The sequence below is a fragment of the Dendrobates tinctorius genome, unplaced genomic scaffold, assembly GCF_039654945.1.
Source record: "Dendrobates tinctorius isolate UK_male_01 unplaced genomic scaffold, ASM3965494v1 ptg000070l, whole genome shotgun sequence".
Classification (NCBI taxonomy): domain Eukaryota; kingdom Metazoa; phylum Chordata; class Amphibia; order Anura; family Dendrobatidae; genus Dendrobates; species Dendrobates tinctorius.
Window position 1 is genome coordinate 10,562,412 of NW_027361738.1, and position 23,011 is coordinate 10,585,422.

General features: G+C 42.3%; 1 protein-coding gene across 1 annotated transcript in view; it reads left to right on the forward strand.

Annotated features, from left to right (window-relative positions):
• SKAP2 (src kinase associated phosphoprotein 2) overlaps positions 1-23,011 on the forward strand; it is a 330,712-nt gene that overhangs the window by 275,618 nt on the left and 32,083 nt on the right. The window contains exon 10 of the mRNA XM_073581374.1: positions 10,001-10,084. Coding sequence (XP_073437475.1) covers positions 10,001-10,084 — 84 coding nt within the window. The remainder of the gene's footprint in view (positions 1-10,000; positions 10,085-23,011) is intronic.

The window sequence follows — 23,011 nt, forward strand, 5'->3', positions numbered from 1 at the left end:
TAGATTTTTAAAAAAAAAATTACATCCATTCTTTGTAGGTGGGAAAACTTGCAAAATCGGCAGTGTATCAAATACTTATTTTCCCCACTGTATCATGCAATGGCAACTTTCAAATCATTCTTGCCAAATTTCTCAGATCTCCCAGTGTCAACAAATCTACTTGGTCTGCCTAAAAATTTACAGAAATCATTGATGAACTCTCAGGAATGTAGGTTGCAGTGCTGAGGAGACATGAAGTGGACAGAGACTGGGTGGAATCTAGTGATGAGCGAACGTGCTCAGATAACATGTTGTCTGAGCATGCTCGGGTGTTATCCGTGTATCTTGGTCATGCTCGGATAATATTCATGTCCTTGTGGTAGACAGCCGCAACACCTGTGGGGATTGCCAGTCACTTCCTGACTGTGGTTTTCAGCCACCATACCCCAGTGCAGACATACCTCTTACCAACTTCAGTCCGTTTAAAGTGTCATCCCCTATGAGTATTGACTACTCAACTTCCACTTCAACAACACAGCATTTATCTAATGAAGGTCCATGTGGACTGGAACGTAATCCACCATCTGTTGATCCACGGACTGTAAATAAATTCACCTTGTTTTGCAACATTTCCTTTTGAGTGCCGAGTTTCAATTACTACTACAAAATATTTTGGTGGCATAATGCACATGTTGCGAGGCTTAACTTCTCCCAGTACAAACTTCCATAAGTTTTCAAGTGTGCATTAAACAGATAAGTTTCAGGATACCATTATCTGGACTATGGTAGTCTAGTTTCTGTTTCTATACTTGATTTTTTTGTGTTCAACTGTGTGACAATTGACCTTATGAATCCTCTTGGCGTGATAAACATAGGGCAGAAAAATGGTTGTATCGAGAACCTTAGATCTTCTGCCTAGTTTTATAACGTTGTTTGAAAACACATGATGTCATGGACCTAATGGAAAAAAGAACAATTAGCTGGATAAGGGGCAAACGAGCAATGGTAAGCACACAGTGCTTTGTAATGTGCTAAGAAGATAAAAATTTTGATGGGACGATGAGGAGGAGGAGTGCTTGTTTAGGTAGGATTTTATGGTTTTCGGGCTGTAGAGAAGTGCATTTGTAGCAAGGAAACGATTACGGTATGTTACTCACCTGTCAAACACCTTTTTCTTCACCGGCCCATCGTCCCTAATGACAGCCGTTAGTCCATCCAGTTGGTTTTTTGGTCCGTATGTGTTTGGAATGATAAATAATTTGATGACGAGACCCACATTGCCGCTGAGAGGCATGTAAATACAAGCTGCTTATTTGTATGAATCTTCCAGATTTTCTGTATGATTTCCATGGTAACTATCTAATGAAAACCCCACAGCCATCTGTGCACTTTGATTGATCGTTTTACATGGCAGAAATGGTTTTTGTTTAATGTTAAAAAAATGAGCATAGAGGCCCACATCCTAATAGATGCATATGTACACACAAATCCATAGGACCCGCAAACTCTCATTTATTATTATTAAACCACTTAATGTCTGTGTGTCCGCATGAGGCTTTGTAATTCAATGTAAATGAGCCATCGATCGAAATGTCCCAGAATGAATCTAAACCTAAATGTAATATATTTTATACTTGGTACATTAGTGACCCCACAATCTGCTATTAGGAAGATTGCGTGTAACATGTAATATACGGCATGTAGCATACTTATTTTGTAAAAGTCACACGACCATCAATAATAAGAATAGTTGGTCTAATATTTTGTAGACTTGTGTTTCTGAAAAAGCCGTGAAAAAGGCAAAAATATGTGAAAAATACAGAGTATAAGCTCTGCCACCTAAACAGTTACTGCAAATCAATCACCTTAGCGTGTCAGGTATATATCAATCAATAATGCAGCTTGCTAGTCTTTGAAGCCCACCTTTTAAACCCTCGGCCAGCAGAACCTACCTTCCTTTATTATATTCGTTATTATCACAGTACTGATTGAAGTTTGCTGATGTCTGATTTCTGGAGGTTTACCAGCACAGATAAGACTACAAGAATGTGTAACCTGAGGTGCCAGGATCTCAATGAAAAATCTGAAAGAAAAGGGCCCTCAACTATCTATATGTTATTTATAGAGAAAGCGTATCATTTTATGGTACCACAGCCAAGTTGTGACAGTTACCTGAGCACTCCATATAATTTCATTCCTGATCGCAACACAACTGGACACTGTGTAACGGGCTGACATTGCTATGGACAGCAGAGACATGCTGCCCCTTTAAGAGACAGCACCCCCTTGGCTGATGTGATGGTACATTCGATTCTACCCTTCAAAAGACTGCTTTGGTTTGCTCTTCCAGCTATGGAGAGGGGAGGGGCTGGGCAGTTTTCCCAGTGAGTATTTGGAGCTGGGAGTCTGCAGGAGACTGACATGAGGAGAAAAACGTGCAGCTTAAAACTGACTGAACCTGTGGGATTGTGTATACCCTTCTGGGGATAACTAAGGCGGTTTTCCTGTGTTACTGCGAGGAGCCACGCAGATCTACAAGGAAGGAATTCAGAAGAAGGAGTTCACTGTATTTCGCACCATCCATCTTCCCCTTGACTCGCACCATTTCCCTGACACTGCTGAGAAAAAACATCTTCACAGCATGATGCTGCCACTACCATGTTTCACTGTGGGGATGGTGTTCTTGGGGTGATGAGCTGTGTTGGCTTGGCGTCAGACATAGCATACCTTGACTAACCTTTGCACTAATCCGTACTTCCCACTCCCGACTCCAAGACTTCTCCCGCACTGCCCCAATCCTCTGGAATGCTCTACCCCAAGAAATTAGGACTATCCACAATTTACATAGTTTTAGGCGCTCCCTCAAAACACATTTGTTCAGAGCGGCCTATCACGTTCACCAATCAAAGTCATTTTATGTGAATGTGTGCATGTGTAGCCCATTCACTATCTCCATCCATCCATCCCTCACTCCCTCAAGATGACTGGACCATCATTATAAATACACCATTGTATATACACACCAGTACTTTGTATCTCCCCCACCTTATTGTAGATTGTAAGCTCTCACGAGCAGGGTGGTCTAATTTTGCTTTAATTATTGTATTGTTAACATTGTTACTTATAATAATAATACATTTTATTTTTATAGCGCCGACATATTCTGCAGCACTTTACATTTCAGAGGGGACTTGTACAGACGATAGACGTTACAGCATAACAATAATCACATAGATCATAACAGATACCAAGAGGAATGAGGGCCCTGCTCTACTATGACTTGTGTTTTGAGACTGTTAAACTGTAAAGCGCTGCAGAATATGTTGACGCTAAATAATTAAAGATTATTATTATTACCTTGTAGGCCAAAAAGTTCAATTTTAGTCTCATCTGACCACAGCACCTTCCTCCATACATATGGGGGAGTCTTTGACATGTCTTTCAGCAAACTCACAACGGGCCATACAGTTTTTGCATGTAAGTAAAGGTTTTTTCTACCCACTCTTCTATAGAGGCCTCCTTTATGGTGTGTATGGCTTTTTGCGGTCATATGGACAGATACTGCAGACTCTGTAGCTTCTTCAAGGTTACCTTTGGTTTATGTGCTGCCTCTCTGATTAATGCCCTTCTTGCCCTGGCTGAGAGTTTTGGTGGATGGCGTTCTCTTGGCAGATTTGTTGTGGTACCATATTTTTTCCATTTGATGATAATGGATTTGGTGGTGCTCCAGGGGATCATCAGAGATTGAGATAATTTTTTATAACCCAACCCTGACTTGTACTTCTCAACAACTTTGTCCTTGATTTGTTTAGAGATCTCCTTGACCTTCAGTGTGTTTGGTTAGTGGTGCCTTTTGCAGCCTCTGTGGCCTTTCAGCCTCTATGTATATACTGACAGACCAGGTGACACTTAGACTGCACACAGGTGGACTTTCTTTTGATTAACCATGTGAATTGTGAAGGTAATTGCTTTTAGGGGCTTCATCGCATGTGCAATTTTTAGTTATCCCACAAATTTAATTTATGCCTATATTTTTCTCACTTCACTTTGCCAACTTAGACAAAATTATTGATGCATCACACACAAATCGGATTTCAAAAATGTTTAAACACAGGTTGGAATGTAACTAAATAGGTAAAAAACCAAGGGGGTAATTACAATCACAAGTCACTGTATATAGTGCTAACATATCGCACAGCTCGTAACAATTAAGAGGGGACATGTACAGCTAATAAAGACATTACAAAGGAGCATATGGATCAACAGTTACAGGAGATAACTCGCAAGCTTACAATTAGTGATGAGCGAGTATACTCGTTGCTCGGGTTTTCTCGAGCATGCTCGGGTGTCCGCCGAGTATTTTGACGTGCTCAGAGATTTAGTTTTCCTCATCTCAGCTGCATGATTTGCGACTTGCAGGCAGGCTGAATACATGTGGGAATTCCCTAACAAACAGGCATTCCACACATGTATTCAAGCTGTCTAGCAGCCGCAAATCATGCAGATGAAACTAAATCTCCAAGCACACCAAAATACTCGGAGGACACCCGAGCAACGAGTATACTCGCTCATCACTACTTACAATCTAAAATGAAAGAGGGGGACACAATGGGTAGAAAGTGCTTGTTATATTCAGTATGTTCCAACCACCATTATAATAAACAGGGGTTCTCAAATAATGCTGCATGATCCGGTCATCAGCCAGGATCTGTCTAAGTGCAGTTACCAAGTGCTATTGGGTGCACAGAGGATATGGAGGCAGATGAATAAGAGGGATCAGATTCTGAGCAAAATTTAGAAAGGGGGTGCAGGGTAGAGTTAGATTAGTGAAGTGAGGTGAAAGTCCTGTCTAAATAGATATGTTTTTAAAGCGCTCATGTAGGGGCTAGGTATTAGTCAGATCATCTGAGATAGCACATACCAGAAAACTGGAGCAGTAGCAGAGAATTCTTGGAAACAGAAGTGTGAGGTTTGGATTATAGAGGATGGTAGTCTTAAGCCCCCGTCTCACATAGCGAGATCGCTAGCGAGATCGCTGAAGCGTCACCGATTTTGTGACGCAACTGCGATCTCGCCACATGTGACACATAGCGGCGACCGCCCCCCCCCGCTGGATATCGCTGATCGTGCTCGAATGTCCCAGGCCATTTTTTGATCGTCGGCGTCCCACTGGCCAGCATGCATCACTGCGTTTGATGCCGACGAGCGACCTCGTTGGCGACGCAGAATTCAGGGACACAGGCGGGAATCGTCAGAAAAGCTGCTGTGTGACAAGGTACCAATGACCGCCGAGATCGTTATACGGATCGCCGGATCATTGCTGCGTCGCTGCAGAGACCTGCCTGTTTGGCAGCTTACTAGCGACTATTTAGCGACGCACCAGCGATCCTTACCAGGTCGGATCGTTGTCAGGATCTCTGGTGCGTCGCTAAGTGAGATGGGACCCATAGATTAGCTGCAGAGCAAAAAACACAGGTAGGGGGATAGACAGAGGTGAGGGAGGAGATGTAGGGTGGTGGAGACCTGCGGAGAGCTTTCTGGGTGAGAGAGATAAGCTTATGGTGTCCTCTATAGTGGATGGGTAAGCAATGCCATGACGGGCACAAGGTGGAGGCATCGGTCTAGTGGCTGAACAGACATACGACCCTGGCTGCCAAATTCAGGATGGATTGGAGAGGAGAAAGTTTAGTAAGAGGGAGACTGATCAGTAGGGAGTTGCAGAATTCCAGATGGGAATGAATAAGAGTGATAGTAACAGTTTTTGACTTTTGATAGATGAGGAAAGATCGGATTCTGGAGATGTTTTTTAGATGCAAGTGACATGATTGAGTGACTGGATACAGGAAATAAAGGAAAGTTCTGTGTCAAATATGACCCCAAGACACCGAGCGTGCTGCTTGGGAGTTAAGGTTGAACCATCTAAAGAAATTGCAACAGGTATATTGTAGATAGGTTACAAAAAATAAAAAGTGCAAGTTAGGAAATAATCCTCACCGTGTGATGAATGGATGGTTGCTTCTCAATAATGCAGCCAGGATCCAAGTTTGTTGACCATCGGAAAAATGTAGGGCAAATAAGAGGAGAAAAAGGATCCATAGGCTGGGTATGAATAAAATTTGATTTTTATTTCATTCTATTAAGAGGGAAAAATATTGTCCAGACTGATTAAAAGGAACTAACGCGTTTCTGGCTGTAGCCCTTCGTTGTAGATAGGTTAGTAGAGTGAGAAAACACAAGAAGTTAATTTTTGTTGAGATTCAGTTTCAGATAGAGGGAGGATATGGTGATAGAGACAGCAGACAGACAAAAAATAATATTTTGTATTAAAGGGAAACTGTCAGCAGGCGTTTGCTATGTAATGTAAAGACAACTGGAGAGAGGGATTGAATCACAAATTTCAGCAATGTGTCACTTTTTTGGGTTTTGTGCTGTTGTTTACTTACAATGAAGGTTTTATCACTTGAACATTATCACTGACTGGACTACAGCTCACACCCCTGCTAGACCGACCACTCACCTTCCTCTAACAGCAGCTTACTGTCAATATATAATGTAAACAGAAAAATGTGGTGTGGGTGGGGTTAGCTTTTGACATTAGTATTTGTAAGCCAAAACCTGGAGTGTAACAATCAGATTAAAAGTATAATAGAAACATGTCACCACTTCTGTATTTTTCACCCACTCCTAATTTTGGCTTAGAAATACTGCTGTAAAAAAACTCACCAAATACTGAATGTGTGAACGTTACCTAATTGTGTCACAATGGATGCACCCTGTAACCTACATGGTACATCTGTAGGGAAGTGGACTGACCCATGGACCTGTCTGAAGAAGAAAAGTGAATGTAAAGATGTGCAGTAAATATACTTGACGTGAATTTGTATATATGTGTGGGGAAACAGCTGGAATCAGGAAGAGATGTGTAGGACCAGGTTTTGGCCACTAGGGGGAGACAAAGAATAGCAGGAAAAGGAGATGGTGCAGTACTGAGGTTTGGCCACTAGAGGGAGACAAAAGAAGGCAGGGAAAGGACATAACAGCAGCTAATGCTTAAGAAACCGCAAAGTCATGGTGGGCGGAGTTACGGGGACTCAGGAGGGGAATTCCCAGGAAAGGGAATAAAAAGAGAGAGAGAGTCCTGGAGGGAGAGAATCCAGTCCAGGAGAAGTTCAGCGCAGCTCAGCTCAGGAGGAGACTGAAGAAGGACGAGCTCCGGAAGGGACTGGAAGGAGAGACAGTCAGGGGGGGTGGCCCTGACAGGATAGCCGCAGGACAGAGGATGCCCAGGGTACCAGACAGACGGACTCGGCCAGGGGAAGTGCTGTGGTGGTGGGCCTAAGGCAGCCACAGTGAAAGAACCACGAGGGATGTCGTTTTAGGGGAGAGAAGGAGGTGAAAGGTACCTGGGCCTGTGCGTAGGAGCTGTCGTGGTGCTGTGGTCATCGAGAGGATGACAAATAAAGAATACCTGTTTGAACGCATGGTGGTTTCTGTCTTCAGTCTGTTCGCGGCCGAAAGGGACCACCCCCAGTCGGCGCATGTACCTACACATCATTGGAATCAGAGTCTCTTTTCCTACTTTATGCTGCTCTCACATGAGGTAGCAAAAACCTGGTGACAGATTCCCTTTAAGGTGAGGGTGATGTCAGAACAAAATTGGTATAATTGGCTTTCATCAGCGTAGAGATTGCACTTGAAACCAAATCGGCCGATTGTTTCCCCAATAGGGGCAGTATTTATAGAGAAGAAGCCTAGTACTGAGCCCTGTGGAAATCCGATAGCAAGGGGAAGAGTTGTAGAATAGACATGACTCAAAGTTTCGTTGAGGACCCCTGCACTGTGACACCCCCTCACTATGTTTAAAAAAAGAGCAATCTGTACCAGTTTCAATAAAGTGCAAAGCCACTAGTTGTAACTCAGAACAACCACTAATAGTAGTAAAAGATAGGAAATGGCAAACAAATGCATCTATTTATCAAGAGAAAAAGAGGAAGCAGCACACCATTTCTTTAGTGCAAAAGAGCTGTTTTTATTGGCCCAGTATGCGATGTTTCGGTTCTGTGTGTGAGCCTTATTCAAGCCACAGAGCCGAAACGACGCCATTAAAAACAGCGCTTTGCACCCAACTATCTTTTCAGGTGCTATTCTTTTTCCCTTCTTGTTTCTATCTATCTATCTATCTATCTATCTATCTATCTATCTATCTATCATTCATCATCTATCTATTATCTATCTGTCTTTCTAGCTATTATCTATCTACATATCTGTCTATTATCTATCTGTCTAGCATTTATGTATAATCCTGTTTATATTATCTATCTGTGTAATAAAAATATTAGTAACACAGACATGTGAGCAGCACCATAGATTATAACTGGTTTATGCTCTATCCGTGAAAGCCATAGATAGAACACAGACATGAAAAACAGATGTGTGAATGAGGCCTTAGGTTGGTTTCACATGTCTGATACTCATTGACTCATTGGACACCGATCTCCTGATCCAACTTATCTCAACACCCTCATAAATGCAGGTTGTAAGTGTGACAGATTTGTAATATAATAATAAATATAAATATATTTATTAATATATTAATAAAAATATTAAACATAATAGTAACCCAAGTAACCAGATAAAATCTTTCTCGATCTGGGTATTTACATTTATGTTAAATGTAAATTATGTGTATTAAATAGGTTGACCCTGATTTCTAGTGTGATTTATGGATATATTTGCAAACCTTTTATTTGTATATTTTATATAACTTAAAGGATTAGTCCCGTTTTTTTTTTTTACATTTGTAGCATATGATCTACCAGTGCTGGGGTCCTGGGTTCAAATCCTGCCAAGGACAACATCTGCAAGGAGTTTGTATGTTGTCTCCATATGTGCTTGGGTTTCCTCCAGGTACTATGGTTTTCTGATAAAGGATTTAGATTGTGAGCCTCAATAGGGGCTGTGATGATGATGTCTGTAAAGCATTGACAAAATTAATGGCGCTAAATAAAAATGCTAATAATTGATAGTGGCGCAAGCAGTGTCACAGGAGGACCTACATTGTATTATTTGTTATGTATGTATTATATCTGAGTAAACTAAATTAGACAAGTCCTTCATCTCAAATACATTTGTTAATTTAGATTATGAGTATATCTAATCATTTTTCAATTTAAGGAGCAATGATGCCATTTTGGGGTATATACAATAATATGAATACTTTGGTAATATTGTAGTTTTGATAGTGCTATCATTTAGATGATAATATATTTATAATTGAGTGGCATGGGGTTTTTTTGCTTTTAAAATGAAAGGCATTATTACTAGGTAACAATATTGTGCTGTATACAGTGTTCCAGAATTTATCAGAGAGAAGAAAAGTCCCGAGTTACATCTATGCAGTGTTCTGTCTAGCCGTGCAATAATGGACAATTAAGCTCCGTTCCTGTGACGAGGGCCTACCTGAGTCTGGCACGCGGTAGAGCATTGACGGTCAATCACCATTATCTGCAGTCTATTGATTCTAAGTGACCAGAGACATTGCTTCCTTGAGGCCATGTGAAAACACTTTGCGGTTTCCATTTTTGAAAGTTGTCAATCGAGGCCATGTGAAAACACTTTGCGGTTTCCATTTTTGAAAGTTGTCAATCTCGCTGACAATTTCACGGGGAAGGCCAAAGATTGATGGGACAAGGGAGGCCAACCAATCTGTCACCATGAGAGTAACAGATTAAGTCATATTGGCAGGTTGTTGCGAAAATGTTTGCATTGCAGCTGTTTGTACTTTTACCTGTTGTCTTGACCACTTCCCCTCCTTTGTATGGATCGCCGAGGAGGAAGCAATGTATTGAACTCCACCAACAATAACCAAACATGCAGCTTTTGTTTTAGCTGATGGGGTAATTCTGACTTTGTGTTTGTTTTGTCTACATATTCTGCATTTTATTGACTTGCGTTATATGCGTCTGACAATGATATTATCACGCAGTTGTAATAATTTACGCAATCTATCTTTTTGTTTTAGAGGAAGGTAATCCCGTGAGCACACCTGGAATATCCAAGCCGCTGAGTACCCCTATAAACCCGGCTCCGACAAGCAGTCCTCCAGGTAATTACAATGGAACGTTAATTCTCCAGGTTTAATGTATTCATGTCGGTGAAAGTTGTCTGTCTGTTTTGGATGTTGTGTGGCAGCTAAGCTACTTAGATCCGTTTAGGATTCACAAAACACACTAGAGGAGGATTTCTAAAGTAAGCCGGTTTATACAAGGCATTCCTTCCTGAATTACTTTGTAATGACTCAATTAGCTTTCATTTCTGCACAAAGGAGATTTACTTGCATAAATTAGCTTATCATCATTGAGGAAGTGTCACTGCTAAAGGACAGTTTCTAGATACAACATGCAGTCACTGTCACACCTATGAGAATGTAATATAGACATCTGTGTATACTTTGTGCTCCAACAGAACAGACTTCTGCCATTCAGGGGATGACAGGGGACAACAAGTAACCCAGGGGACTGGCAATGTAGACGTTTGTGAAAAGGTCAACTTGACACAGACTCTGACAATCGACCCACAGTTCTGTCTCCTTTGATAAAAATCAGATAAACCTAAGACCACTAATTGATCTGCAGCCTGTTTAAATGTTGGCCATGCATATCTTCATTGCATATGATTATAGCAAAAAAAAAATGTCAAAATGGAGAAAAGAGAGGCCCAACGACTACAACAGATGCATAGAAATGAGTGAAGGACAGAAGTTGTGAAACATGGAAGTTCAGTTAGAGCGTGTTACCGTAGCATGATAGCGTATTGCTAACCATCATATTCCTTCCCCTAAAATTGGGACATATTTGGCCTAAAGTCTTGGAATTGCTTCTTGCCATCTCACTACTCGTTGGGCGATAGCATTTTTATATTGCCAACAGCTATTTCTCCTGACCCTCCCATACACTCAGCAAAAGCCTGTATGTGCTGTATGGGGAGACGGGAGTAATCCTCTGCTAGATACATCAGGTGGTCTATTTCTCCAAAAGGATTGGACATGTTGAAATGTACCTGCCCTATCTTTCTCGCCTTCAAAATCTGTCACAAGTTGAGAGACAGGAGGCTCCCATATACATTAGGTGATTGCCAGTTTTATTCAACATTAATCTAATAAGTATGTCCAATTACAGGCTTGCACCAGACATTTTCTTGTGTACTCTTTTTTGCTAAAGCACTCTAAATTCCCAACCTGTTGTAATGTTTTATATTGCATTTAACATGTCAGATATATTTCTAGTCAAAGATAATGTGAAAGATAAAAAATAGTATGATAACATAGAAAACACATGGCGCCCGATTCATCAAAGCTTTCATAACAGTATTTGAGCATAAAAAGCTTTGAAAAGTCACATAATTTTGTCACAATTCAAGTCTGCGCCAAAACTGCGACTTTTGGCGTTCTCATGCTAATTTTTGCCCAGTTCTGACAGTGAGCGGAGCTGAGTGGGCGGATCAGAGGTGTGGGGCGGCGGCCCTAGGATTTGTGGTTAGGTGTACACAGAGGTGTACGCCACTTTTCTGCCGCTGATTCATGGAAAACCATACGCCTCTTTAGGAATCATCTGACTTCAGCACATCGCTTCATTAAGGGCAACGTGAACAACAAGGGTCTTCATGATTTGGGCCTATGGTTTCTTTGCCCAAAACTCATCTCCTACTCAACTCCATTGGACAATGTGGAGAGCCAGAAACTGGAAAATGATGACCGCACCTCCAAAGTCGAAACTATGTAGACACCAAATATTCAAAGCCAGCACGTTCCCGGGAGGTGTTTTCTGTCCCCCTGCCCTATGTCTCATATAGGGAAAAGGTTGTAACTTTTTTTATGCATAGAAATAAAACATCAGGGCTCAGCATAGTGACTATATTATCTTTGTGCAATAGTGGTGCAGCTCCCTTATTACCCAAGTTCTATTGTTTATGAACTTGACCTTTACTGGGTTTCAAATTATTGAAATCAAATAAAATTACATGAGTTATGGAAATTAGATTGCAAGGTTTATTAGGGCAGAGTGGAATATTATTAGATAAAATAACATTATCTTGGAAACTTATAGCAAAAAAAGTATACAAATATATGATATTTCTGTTATCATATGTCAAATGAGGCATTTGAAGCTTGCCTAAATATATATATTCCTGATCTCAAGGGTATTGTGCTTTTAATAATACAGACAGATTGCACAACACCGGACAGCAGAAGATGTATTTCTTATCAGGGCTTAGCACCTCTATGAAAGCAAACGCATGGTGGCCCTATCGTAACTGTGTCCTGTAAGGAAATGTAGTCTGGGTCACCCTCTCAGCTGTACATGCCATATACATCACTTCTCTTCTGCTGTCAGGAGAAGGGTGGACATGGAAACCATGAACAGGAAGTTCCTTTTCATTCTTTCCCTCGTCTGACATGTGGACAGGAAACAAAAGGCTGATTTCAGGGCCCACACAGGAAAGCACAAACTGGTTACCATGAGTTTATAGGCTCGCTTTGTGTTTTGCAGAAAGGAAGTAAGCACATCACATTGTGTGTCACCACTGCAAGGCACTAAAAATGTCTACAAAATTGTGTGAAAACCACATCCAAGTTCTGCTTTTTGTTCAGTGCCGGTTACAGAATTCTTCTTCAGCCTTTAGCAATCATTGCGTTTCGCTTGATATGGTAACACTATATATCAAAAATAAAATATTTCATGCTTTGTAGTTGTCTAAACCATGTCTTGTCACCTTATTTTTTTCCACAAAAGCCTCACCATCCAGGATATGGAGATGGCTGAAGTCAGTGCCAAAATTACTGTATATATTTATTTCAATTAATCTGGCAATTGATCTACAAAGAACACCAATTATGTAGTTAAACCAGAGATTGTTGCAGCCAGATAAAGCCAAACGAACATATGATCATTCTGTCGAGACTGCCTTGAGTTTTGATTATATTTTAGCATTATTAATTGGATGCCACACAGTAATATAAGTCAAAGCAGAAAATTGTTGAATACCGTATATCAAAAGATTTATGGACCAACATGAAAAACTATGGAACGTATCCACCAATTTTTATTGAAGCCTTTGCAGGATGTGTTGTCAGTGCTACCAATTTTCCCAACACCTTGCCCCTTTTCATAGGCCATGCCCTATACACCGCTACAACATATCCTTTCCTCATGGCTTTCTGCCACGTGAATGAATAAACACAGAGGCTTCGTATAATGATGAGACATCCCCATGTGAGACACACAAAATTCTCTAGAATAATTTTTTTCCTCGAGGTTTCAGTAGTGCACAGGGTATTTGACAACTCTCCTGGAACTCTGCAAAGTCTGTCTTTTTCGGAGAAAATTCTTGATGTACTAGGAAAAGTGGGAAATATGCAATAAATAATCCATTGCAGGAGGTGCGTTAAAGACGTTGTCTCTTCTTAATACATGGGTAAAATTCTTAAATGCTTGTAAAAACTAGCCACTTCTTATTAAAAAATCCTCTCCATTTTAAAGACTAATTGGATTTTTAATTGTAAGCAAGTGCTGTTCTGAATCTGTCTGGATCAATGGATCCAATGAGCTGCAGCGCCCCTCTGCTCCTTCGAAGCTGTAGGGGTACATTTGCCTCTGATTCCATCATCGGGGAGTCAGCAGTTCAGGTGACACTGTAATCTTCAAGAATGCACCACCCCCTGGCAAGCAGGAAACCTATAGGCCAGGAAGCAGTGCGTTCCTGAACATAGGAACTTTTAAAGCATTTCTAGCCTTTACAAGTAAGCCCTTTAAATCAATAAAAAAGCGAATATAAGAAACTTGGTCATCTATCTTATTAGAGAAATATGCTTTCTTCTCCTCTTATAAGCTACTTTTTCCCCTACAACCTATCTCCTGAACTCTACATCCACAAGAAAAAAAGCTTGGATAAAGGAAGTCCAACTGCCAGCACAAGGAAGTGTCATGTTATATGTTCGATTATACTCTGTTGGTAGGTGAAGGTGAGGAGGAAAAGAGTCATAAACTAGCAAACGCCGACAAAACATAAAGATCTGCTGCAGTGTGTGATTAAGGTATCCCAGAGCTGGATTCTCAGCTGCACTGCTCAGTATTGTTGTGTAAATTGCCAGAGGGCGGTAGCCGTGGTCGAGCTACTGCTCCATGTCACTCTGGCACTTTACATGAAAATCATGTCCCAGATCCAGTGTGCTGTAATATGTGGAGTGTGTCACACTCACTTGCATGCAGCAGGCCTCAGCCATATCCAGTTTCAGGAGCTGCCAAACATGAATCAGGGGACACCAAGTTAGTTTCATAACAAAGACATTTACTCAACAATCCGTATGCATCATATTGCAACACATAGTATCGGGCACAGCACTTTCTGTTTCTTGTTTCCATCATACAGTACACTTCCAGATTTTCCTTTCATTCTACCTGGACTATCCTTTTGCCCACTGATCCTGTCAGCCAGAGGGATTCCCAGTACAGATCAGCTGCACACTCGAGAACCATTTCCTTTCCCACATGCAGTTCCACATCTGTCTTCCTTTAAGGATGGGATGCGGTACTTTCCATGGCATCTGTTCTGAGCCATGACCATCAGATATTGCAGGAATGTCCACAGGGCATTTTGTAAGGCCTCATACTGCCCAGAGCAATCTATACTCCTTGTGCTGTCAGTCCACCTCACTTAGAACTTGACCTTGTTACATTACTCAATGAACTCAAACTTTATTTCCCTTCAGACAGGAAGGAATCTGCTTTTCCTTGCACTAGCCCCTCCCACTGTGTGCTAGTCCCAAATATTAATTGCATCTGTCCCTGCAGAACCTTGCTGGGCAGATCTTAAACATTATGTATCTTCTAACAGTATGCACTAAGCATAGTACACTTACATTGCCTATCATACTCTATCTTAACCCAATGTCACTATCTTATGTCCTAAATCCCAATCTATGTCATACCCTATGCAGTCCTATGCTGTACACAACCAGAGCTATGCATTACCTTTACACTATGCATAATAATAGATCACAGTCTACATCATAATACACACTAGAAACCACAGGACATAGTCTATACTTCATATGAAACATTATATGTATAAAAACTCATGACACTATTCACATGATGTGATTGGTGTATTCAGGGGCAGGAAAGTGACAGTACAGTCCATACCCTTGCAGTTGTCTAATGCCTTCCATGCTTCTGCTATTTCTGAACATGTGCTAACCATAGACTGAGACATCACCTCAGCTAGTCTCCTCCCACTAGTTCAGAGAGAACTGGAAACTGAAAATATAGTCTGCAGTGGGCAAAAGCGCAGGAAAAATGCAGGATAGAAGTCATTTAATGTCCAGAAGTAGTGTTATTTCTCATTTACACGCACAACAGCTTATTCTGAAATCTTACCAGAAATAACAAGAACACTTTATAAATTATCCATCACTTTTAACTCCCACATCTAAAGCAATGGTCATAGCCGGTCTTTTTCTACTTACCTGTGGTGACCACTGCAGCCGATCGTTAAACCAAGCAGTGATGTCTGATTCAATAGCTTAAAATCACTGGGGCAAGTGAATGGCTGCAGTGGTCACATGGGCCGATGGCACTTGAATAACTGCAGGGAAGTAAACGGAGATCACCAGAGTAAAGATTTCTTTTTTTTTTATTTAAAGCATTTTTTTGCTTAAAAAAAAATTAATTTACTGGATCACACTTAAAATAAAACAGACTTATTACGGTATATCAGAGACTGACAAACAGCGTATATTTCTGCAGGAATATCATTCTCCACTGTCTGAATATACCTTGACCTGATGTACTAAAAGAGAAAATACCATACATTCTGTCAGTCATTCCCAACTGTGTCACATCAGTGGGGGATTGACAACTAGGACCTCCACCAACATTTCCACTGGTGACGGCCTTTGTACAGTGCGTGGCATCACCTCTACAATGAATCACTGGAAGCTGTAGAAAGCTACTAGGACTCTCATCATTAGCGAGATGCCCCCTGTCCTGAAGATATTACACGGCTTCTCTTGCAGTTGGGAATATAACAGAAATTAATTACCCACAAGGTGCAGCGCATTTTTTGCAAGATCATGAAATTCCTCCACTTCTATTAAGAATTTGTCGAGCTTGTCAGTGACTTATCGTTAGAAGTAATTCCGGAGTAAGTTGCATGTTTTCCTTGACATTGTGCAATTAGCAATTTATCGGTACCATTCTCTCACATGGAGGAACCCTGAGGATTTATCGCTAAGTGTTTCACTTTCTCTATGAGCGTTCAGTTATCAATACCGCTCATTGTGTAAAGCTGTCTATAAAGTGTTTTTTGCATACTAAGTTACTTCAATTTAATTTATTCCTGATCTATGCATTATGCACACAACTTGCTAATGATATGTAAATGTGGGTTATAAAGTGCTCTGGAATCCACCGGGCCCGCTGTTTAAAGATCTTCTAACAACCTTAGATTGGCGGTAAAGTCTCAACTGTGTTTATGCTTCCATCAAAATAAAATGATGCAATTTACATGCAGATTGCCATTGTCAAACACATGGTATCTTGTCAAAATATTTGGCACAAAGATTCATTTTTTTTTTTCTGTGTAATTACCCATTTTCCAACTTTTAAAAGGAATCTGACACCCCATTTTTCGACTATCAGCTGCTGGCACCGCCATCAGGGATTATCTACAGCATTCTGTAATGCTGTAGATAAGCCCCCGATGTAACCTGAAAGATATGAAAAATTAGTTACATTATACTCACTCAGGGGCGTTCCGGGTCCGGTTTTGGTCTGATGGGTGTCGCGGACCGGCCCGGCACCTCCCATCTTCTAACGGTGATGTTCTCTTCTTTGCTTCCGGTCGTGGCTCCTGCACAGGCGCACTCTGCTCTGTCCTGTTGAGGGCAGGTAAAGTACGCCTGCGCCGGAGCTGTGACAGGAAGCAAGGAAGAGGACGTCACCACTACAAGATGGGAGGCGCCAGACCGCGACACCCATCGGACCAAGACCGGACCGACCCCGGTGATTATAATAAAACTCGTTTTTCTTCTCTTTCAACCTTAGATTGGCGGTAAAGTCTCAACTGTGTTTATGCTTCCATCAAAATAAAATGATGCAATTTACATGCAGATTGCCATTGTCAAACACATGGTATCTTGTCAAAATATTTGGCACAAAGATTCATTTTTTTTTTTCTGTGTAATTACCCATTTTCCAACTTTTAAAAGGAATCTGACACCCCATTTTTCGACTATCAGCTGCTGGCACCGCCATCAGGGGATTATCTACAGCATTCTGTAATGCTGTAGATAAGCCCCCGATGTAACCTGAAAGATATGAAAAATTAGTTACATTATACTCACTCAGGGGCGTTCCGGGTCCGGTTTTGGTCTGATGGGTGTCGCGGACCGGCCCGGCACCTCCCATCTTCTAACGGTGATGTTCTCTTCTTTGCTTCCGGTCGTGGCTCCTGCACAGGCGCACTCTGCTCTGTCCTGTTGAGGGCAGGTAAAGTACGCCTGCGCCGGAGCTGTGACAGGAAGCAAGGAAGAGGACGTCACCACTACAAGATGGGAGGCGCCAGACCGCGACACCCATCGGACCAAGACCGGACCGACCCCGGTGATTATAATATAACTCGTTTTTCTTCTCATTCAGGTTACATCGGGCGCTTATCTACAGCATTACAGAATGTTGTAGATCAGCCCCTGATGGCGGTGCCGGCAGCTGATACTCGAAAAATGAGGTGATAGATTCCCTTTAAGTTAATTCTTTAGATTCCACTCAAACCCCTTCATAACCGGCCAATTATTTGTTTTTGCTCTTTATTTGTTTAATAATATTATTTATTATTCCTCTTTTTCCAAGAGCCAAAAGTTTTTTTTATTCTTCTGTCAACTTATAGCACATTGATTAATGTGAAGGCTGGTTTTGGTTGTAGTTTTGAATGACACCATTCATATTACCATATAATGTACTGAAAAACAGGAAAACAATTCCAAGTGGATTGAAATGATGAAAAAAAAACACCACAATTTTTAAAAATATTTTGGTTGCTAAAAAACTTGTGTAAGAAAAAAAATTGATTTGTGTCACCATTTTCTGAGACCATTAGCTTTTATATTTTTCTGTCGATGGAGGCCTTGTTTTTTTTTTTGTTTTTTTTTTAACACACTGAGCAGATGTTTTTCTTGATAAGATTTTGGTAAGCATACCATGCTTTTATTGCTTTTCTAGGCCTCACACCACTGTAATTTCTGTCTGAATGCAATCTGACAAAACATCACAGTGTGGGGAAGGTGACTTGACTGGAAGTAGGAGGGGACGATTTGTGCACTATAGACGGAGATTGGCAATGATAGAAAGGTAACAGCAGGGAAAGACAGAAAAGGGAGTGCAGTGCCGAAATTTGACCACAAGATGGCAGGGGGGAGTGTAGTTCTGGACTTGACATCAGCTTATGGCTATAGAAACTGCTTAGTCATGGGGGGTGGGAGATAGGAACCCAGGAGGGAAATTCCCAGTGAGAGAGGGGACAAATAGGACAGGTTGGGGTTCCAGGTGTGGTTAATCCCGGGAGGAGCTCAGGTGGAGAGCCTCACTACAGAAGACTGATGACGGTGGAGAGCTCAACCAAGGGACTGACAGGAGAAGACAGTCAGGGGGGTGGCCCGGACACAACGTACCGCAGGACAGACGAGGCCCCGGGGTACCGATTGGACGACGACCTCGGGCAGGTGAAGCGCTGGCGGTAGATTGGTCTAGGACAGCCCCAGTGAAAGATCCACGAGGAACGTCACCATGACTGAAGGAAAGGTGAAGGTACCCGGGCCTGGATACGGAGAGCTTTAAAGGTGCTGCGGTGTGTGGCTACGGTCGTCAGGAGGATGGCCAATAAACTCGGAACTGTTACAATTGGAATCTGCCTCCGTCTCGTCTTTGCATCATCTGGTCACGGTAAGCAGTGGACCACCCCCCAATCCGGCCCCCTACCACAACATCACACTCGGATCAATGGGGGCCGCGCACAGATTTATCATCAGAGTCGGTCACAGCTAAAAATTTTAGCATGTCCAAGTTTGATACGATTATTGGATTACACTCAGTCATGCAAGTCAATGAGTGTGTGGAAATTATTGGACTGCACTTGAATGATATCTGAGTGCAGTCCAATTTCCACTCACTGACACAATGGAGAAGAAGACATTTTGTTCTCCATCTTCTCCTCACAGTGTGCTCTGACTTTGTGATCCAAGACAATTGGATCACATTATGCTGACACTCGCATCAAACTGTGATCAGAGTTTGAGCATAGTGTCATTTGCATATTCAGACCAATTCTCTCAGATGAAAGAGTCTATGGCTGTCTGACCCCGGCCTATTGCAACAAATATGCCAAAAGGGCTTGAGGACTCCATTAGTCACCCAGCTTTTATCTAAGGACTTATTCAGACGTCCATGTTAATCAGTCCGGGATCGGAAAGCAATGTATGAACTCGCCGCTTAGTCCCAACCCCAACATGACAGATTCATAGAAATATATGAAACACGCTTGCACTCGGGTTAGGAGAGCCATGGCCAGTCCTTGCATTAGCAATTCATGCTGAAATCGATTGGCACTGGTGTCTGAACAGGTATTCAATAAGCACTACAGCTGACATAAATCAGTATATATAAAGCAACACACAGGATGCCACCATTTTAGCCCACTTATTTAGACCCACTTCTCTCAATATATTAAGGTAACGTAGATTGTATACCGTTAGAGAAAGGCTGGCCCACTGGTGGGGCCTCTGGGCTCTTTTGGTTTGGATTTGAGTCAATTGCTATCTGAGGGCAGAAAACGGTCAGTGATCATCCCCGGGCCCTTGTGCATAGATAGACGAGACCAACACAGCTTTTTCTCACAGATTACCTTCTCCTCTCTCCCTCCATGGTGGTCCAAGCAAATTAGAGTGAGGCAACTGTTGTCCAACGGGGAATAACTTTTAATGAACAAGGATGGTGTATAATAAAAAAATAGTACAACAATGGATTTCCTGATCTCTCCCTGCACTCTCCACAGCTGCACCCACAGCAGCTGCAGCAGCCAAAGATCTGCTGTCATCCATGCATCGGGATAACCCCTTCAGAAGCGGCAGGGGCCCTTCCAGAGTCCTGGGGCCCATGTTGCTGTCCTTAGTCCTTAATCCTCAGTCCTTGGTCCTTAGTCCTTAGCCCGGGGCAACCAACCTCTCCCGTCTCGGGGGTCTGGCAGTGCCCAGTCTTGAAAATACATCTGCCCGGGTCAATGTATCTGAGCAGTTCTGAGGAAGCAACAGCTTCCTCTCCCCTTGTGGCTGCAAGTCCAGCCTACCTACTGCTGCTCGACCAGCCCCTATTTTAACTATTGCCCTAATCCTGCAATAGTGACACATATAGGAACATTATACATTGCATATACAACACTTAGGGAAACATCCCAATACATTACAGGTACATAACACATACAGCATAATGACACAATAACATACAGGTGCATCTTATGGCGGTATACAGGGCACATCACATACATTGCAATAATGAGCATATATACAGGGTGGGCCATTTATATGGATACACCTAAATAAAATGGGAATGGTTGGTGATATCAACTTCCTGTTTGTGGCACATTAGTATATGGGAGGGGGAACACTTTTCAAGATGGGTGGTGGCCATGGCGGCCATTTTGAAGTTGGCCATTTTGGATCCAACTTTATTTTTTCCAATGGGAAGAGGGTCATGTGACACATCAAACTTATTGACAATTTCTCAAGCAAATCAATGGTGTGCTTGGTTTTAGCGTAACTTCATTCATGAGTTATTTACAAGTTTATGACCACTTATAAAATGTGTTCAAAGTGCTGTTCATTGTGTTGGATTACTAATGCCACCCTCTTCTCCCACTCTTGACACACTGATAGCAACACCGCAGAAGAAATGCTAGCACAGGCTTCCAGTATCCGTTGTTTCAGATGCTGCACATCTCGCATCTTTACAGCATAGACAATTGCCTTCAGGAAGTTGATATCACCAACCATTCCAAATTTATTTAGGTGTATCCATATAAATGGCCCACCCTGTATATCAAGTGCACGGGAGGTCACAAGGAAGGAGAAGGGGGCACAACTGAGGGGACCAGCCACCTCCTTACAAGTATTTGGTCTGTATTTTACCTCAGTATTTGTAAGCCAAAACCAGGAGTGAAACAATCAGTGGAAAAGTGTAATAGAAACACGTCACCACTTCTGTATTTATCACCCACTCCTGGTTTTGAGTTACAAATACTGATGTGAAACACTGACCAAATACTGAAAGTGTGAACGTCGCCTTAAGGGGGCTTTACACATAGCGATATCGCTAGCAATATCGCTAAAGCGTCACCGATTTTGTGACGCAGCAGCGATATTGCTAGTGATATCGCTACATGTGATACTCACCTCTGACCTGTTCCTTCGCTGATTATCGCTGATCACGCGAGATCGTCCACGTCCATTTCTCGTCAGCCGCTTCCTGCTGGCGCCGATGAGCGACGTTTGGACGCGGGCGGAGGACGTCATCATCGCTGCGTCTGAAAGGTAAGTAACGACCGCTGCTGCGTTGCTACGTCGCTGTGAGATCTGCCTGTTTGGCAGATTTCGGGTACAACAGGTCTGAGTTTATTGGCCGTCCTCCTGATGACCTCAGCAATACACCGCAGCACTTCCACAGCTCTCCGTATTCAGGCCCGGGTACCTACACCTTTCTTCTGTCATAGTGACGTTCCTCACAGCTCTGTCACTGGGGCCGCCCTAGGCCTATCTACCGCCAGCACTTCGCCGGTCAGAGGTCGTCGTCAATTTGGTACCCCCCCGGGGCCTCATCTGTTCTGTGGTTCTTCGTGTTGGGGCCACCACCCTGACTTCTTTTCTCCTCAGTCCCCTAGTTGAGCTCCCCACACCGTTCGTACTCCTCCACTGACTCCTCTCCTACTGAGCTTCTCCCGGGACTGGAACTTTCTGGAACCCTCCTGTCCTATTTATCACCTTTCCGGGTCCCTGTAACCCCACCCCCATGACTAACGGTTTCTAGAGCCATAAGCTGCTGTCAAGTCCTGTACTCACACTCCCCCCTGCCATCTTGTGGTCAAACCAAGGTACTGCACTCATTCTACACTTTTTCCCAGCTGTTTCCCTTCTGTCATTACTAACATCTGTCTAAAGTGCACAAACCGTCCCTTCTTCCTTCTGACAAGTCTGTTCTTCCGGTCACCTTCCCCACAGATGCACCAGCGATCCTGACCGGGTCATATCGTGGTCGGGATCGCTGGTGCATCACTAAATGTAAAGGGGGCTTTAGACGGTGCTGCTTCTATTCAATCTATGTATCTATTGAAAAAATGCGAAATGTGAGAAATGTAGTCTCATTCTGTGCAATTACTATCAGCTTTTTATAATTGTATACACTAAAAGGTTGAGACAAGAGCGCAATAGGGTCTTATCTGGGTAAAACGTATAAATGAAAAGGTATTTATACTCACCTTTTCAAAGAAAAAGTAAAGCCTGTATAGTATGTCAGCCTGCTGCACGTCCAACGGTCCACAGCGGTGACCGCAACAAAGATTCTTAGGGATAAATTCTTGGACTTTAGGTGCGCTGCGCTTCGAAACACGTAGGGATTAAAGGGTTAACTTTTTAACCTTGTGTGGTTATGGAATTTGTCTGGCAGCGCACCTAAAGTCCAAGAATTTATCCCTAAGAATCTATCAGCTTTTTATGGCACTTTTCTGAAAGGGCATCAATCAGAAAGCAGCATTTCCTTTTTTCCCCCCTCTTTTTGGTGTTTAACCCCTTCATGACCTGTGACATTTCTGAGTACTCATACAGACCTGGGGATTCACATTTCCAGGTCAATTTTACCATATAGTGAACATGATAAATATAAAAAAAAACGATTATGGAATTGCACTTTTTTTTGCAATTTCACTGCATTTTCCA